At 31.9% G+C, this 3,352-nt stretch overlaps 1 protein-coding gene across 1 annotated transcript in view; it reads left to right on the forward strand.

Moving 5' to 3' along the window:
* The window catches only part of LOC106468418 (fibrillin-2-like), a gene marked incomplete at its 5' end in the record, with an annotated part of 135,868 nt that extends 133,400 nt beyond the window's left edge, over nucleotides 1-2,468 (forward strand). Inside the window, 3 exons of the mRNA XM_013928847.2 lie at nucleotides 819-939; nucleotides 1,400-1,763; nucleotides 2,191-2,468. Coding sequence (XP_013784301.1) covers nucleotides 819-939; nucleotides 1,400-1,763; nucleotides 2,191-2,433 — 728 coding nt within the window. The remainder of the gene's footprint in view (nucleotides 1-818; nucleotides 940-1,399; nucleotides 1,764-2,190) is intronic.
* Nucleotides 2,469-3,352: the final 884 nt, after the last annotated feature.

The raw sequence follows: 3,352 nt of genomic DNA on the forward strand, positions 1-3,352 counted from the left end.
CATTTTTTTTCAGTTTGTTTGTATTTTTGTTAACAAACATAATAATAAAAAAATGTTTATTGTGGTAAACAAAATAAGAATTTGATCTAACTAAGAGTTTGTTTTTTTCCCCCTTCCCAATTTCTATAAAATCCTCACGTGATACAAAAAAATGAATATTATTTTCGAAAACTGCATAGCTGAATTATGGTAAATCCATTATGAAAACCAAAGCAACTTTTATGAAGTTTCTGTTCACAGGCCTTTGTTATTAGTAAACTAACTGTTTAGGAAACGTACAAAAAATCAATAATGAAGGCTTGATCTATTTTGGCTTTTCTTTTCATCAAGTCTCAAAACACAAGCCTTTTCCAGAATTATTCATCCTATAATTTTATTTTGTCTTTATATTTCATAAAATCATGCAAATCATTATGCGATTATCAGAAGACTGTTACATGTAATAAATTTAATTGTTTGTTTTTTTGGGACATAGAATAGAAACTCCATTCTTTAACAAAGTAAAACTGTTAAAAGAGCAGAATTAAAATACAATTTAAAGTAACATTCTTGTAACCTTCCAAATTCTAATAGATACATTTATAATATTGAATGTGGCATTAATAAGAACATACTTAAATCAAATTATCAGATTGATTCCCCTATAGAAAAACCATTTTTATCCTATTTAATAATTTCTGTTTTCATTTCATAGCATCTTGATGATTTTAAAATGTTTTACTGTACAGTGCATTCTTACATCTAAATGCACTGAGCAAAAATTAAAATTGGTTCATTGTTGGTGCAATGCTTCATGCTATATTTATCTAAATTACTAGAGATTGGAACTTTTGATGGGACAGTAAATGCTGGTTGTCAGAGCAGCCAGTGTGTATTTGGATGTAGCCCAGGGGGAGCTTCTTGTGGATGTCCTGAAGGTTACCAACTTGTGGGACAATAGTAAGTAACTCGGGTTCCTACCAATTCTCAATTGGTAAAATATATTTTAACTCATTCACTGCCATGTGCCCCATTGGTGGGTCACAACCAACTTTTAGTTACAAACTCCGTGACACACCAGTGGGTCACATATTACAAGTGGCTTCAGTGAGATAATTAGACATAGTATAGTTACCCATATAAATAGGAGACACCTGGGTTAAATAGAAAAAAGTGTGGTTGTCACTAGGGTAGAAATTATTAATACTACTGGTGACAGTGTTAACGTACCTGTGTGATGTGTACAATTTTCTTATTTACTTGGTAATTGTTTTTTATTACTTTTAGAAATCATTGTATCTTATTGCCCATCTTTTAAGAGGCCAAATGTTCTTCAACACCTTAGTGGTTGTTAAACATGCAATTTCATAAGCTTTTCACTTCAAGAAATAATTTCTTTATTTTATTTTAATCTAAACAGCCACTGCTTACAAACCTCCCAGGCTTTTGGCAGCAGCAATGGAGACATCAATTCATATATCCCAGCAGGTGGTTATGGTAATAGTGGAGGTGACAGCTATTTACAACCAGGCAGTTATGGAAGCAGTGGAAGTTCTGGATCCTATCTTCCATCAAGTGGCTATGTTGATAACACTCTTGGAAACATTCCATTCCAACCAATTCCTGATCTTGATTCCTATACTGTTCCCAGTGAGAAGGTTATATCTACAGAAGGTTGTTATTCTTGTAAAATTAATGGTGGTCGTCAAAAGCGTGAAGCCTCAGTTCAAAATCAACGTAGTATTACAGTTAGGAGACTGGAGAAGAAAGTTTCTAATAGATTGGTAAAGTTTATACGTTTTTTTGTTTTACATAACTCTTTTTGCAGTTTCTTCAATATTAGAACTACAAGACAGATAGAAAGAGAGCAAATGTCATTTTTAAAAGGTCTCATGAAAAGTGTACATAGCATAATAATTAGACTGAGTAGGCTCATTTGACACATTTATCATAACAATTGATTTTTATAGTTTTAAAGTCTTAAAGTTTATCTTACGAAACTATGTTGAGAAAGAATTTTAAAAATCATAATTTCAAGTGTTTTCTGGTTAAACATTTTTTTGCTTTTTATTGTGCATGAGTATAGTTCTGATAAATTTGTATTTTATAATTAAAACCAGATGTTCATAACATTATCTGGTTAAATTTTTTTAGCTTTTTATTGTGTGTAAGTTTGGTTCTGATAAATTTTTGTTTTGTGATTAAAACCAGAATCACCCAGATGTTCATAACCTTCGACACAAGAAGCAGAAGAAAGCAACAAAAGTTGATTCGGGTATAGCAAACTCATTAGGAAGGGATCAGTCCATTTTAATTAAACTGCCTTTGGCAAATACTCATCCTAATCTGCTAATTCTTAAGATCCAACCAGCTTTTCGTTTCCTGCTGAACAATGAAGAGTATGAAATACTAGAGGGTAATAAAGAAGGGTTCTTTCAGTTAAACACCAGGTAAGCTAAGAAGACTATGAGCTAATCTGTACTGATAGATAATCTAAGAGAGTAGAGATAAGATTATTTTTTTCAAATGTCACTCAAAACTGGAGGGTAATGAGAAATTAAACTGATGATGGGGTGTCAAAAATGAGATATTACGTTTTTGTCCAGTTGAAACATTATATTTCCTTGAAAGTAACGATTGTTATATGTAGATTGAAGAATAATAAAGATTTGTACAATTTGAAGAAAAAGGTTAGCGAAAGCATTTTAAAATCTTTCTGTTCATGCTATGTCAGGGGAAAATGGCAGGTCACTTGGATAATAATAACATGCTTTTGTTTCTAATTCGTTGTGAGTACTGCTTACATACATGTGTCCAGCACTTTCATTTTCTATAAGTTATAAGATTAATGTTTCTTATACATATGTTTTGTCGCTAGCTTTGTCACTTCTTATATCATCAGATCAGTTATAGTATTATGTTGATCAATGCATATGCCATGAGGCTGATTACCATCACTGTATGTAATTATGCTAATTTTTTTGGTTACTTTGTGTATGTCATCAGCCTAATGTTGTTCTCAACTCTACATGTATACTTTGTCTAATCATGCATTGGATTTTATGTGTGTTATGGGTCTGATTGGGACATTGTGTTAGTCAATAGGTGTATGTCTTTAGACTAGAATAACTTTGGTCAATATGAACACCACAAAGAAGTTGTAGAGCTATCGCTGTGTAAATATGTTGACCACAATGCATGTCATTAGGTTAATATGTTGGTGACTGTGACTGTCATCAAGGTACTGTTGTATTTTCACCATAAGTATGTCATTGGCTATTGTGTTGGTCACTGTATATGTCATTAAACTGATTTTATGTTCTCTTATTGTATATGTCTTTAGGCTTATAAGTTTGTACTGTGCATGTGATTA

The sequence above is a fragment of the Limulus polyphemus genome, unplaced genomic scaffold (genome assembly GCF_000517525.1).
Source record: "Limulus polyphemus unplaced genomic scaffold, Limulus_polyphemus-2.1.2 Scaffold3001, whole genome shotgun sequence".
Classification (NCBI taxonomy): domain Eukaryota; kingdom Metazoa; phylum Arthropoda; class Merostomata; order Xiphosura; family Limulidae; genus Limulus; species Limulus polyphemus.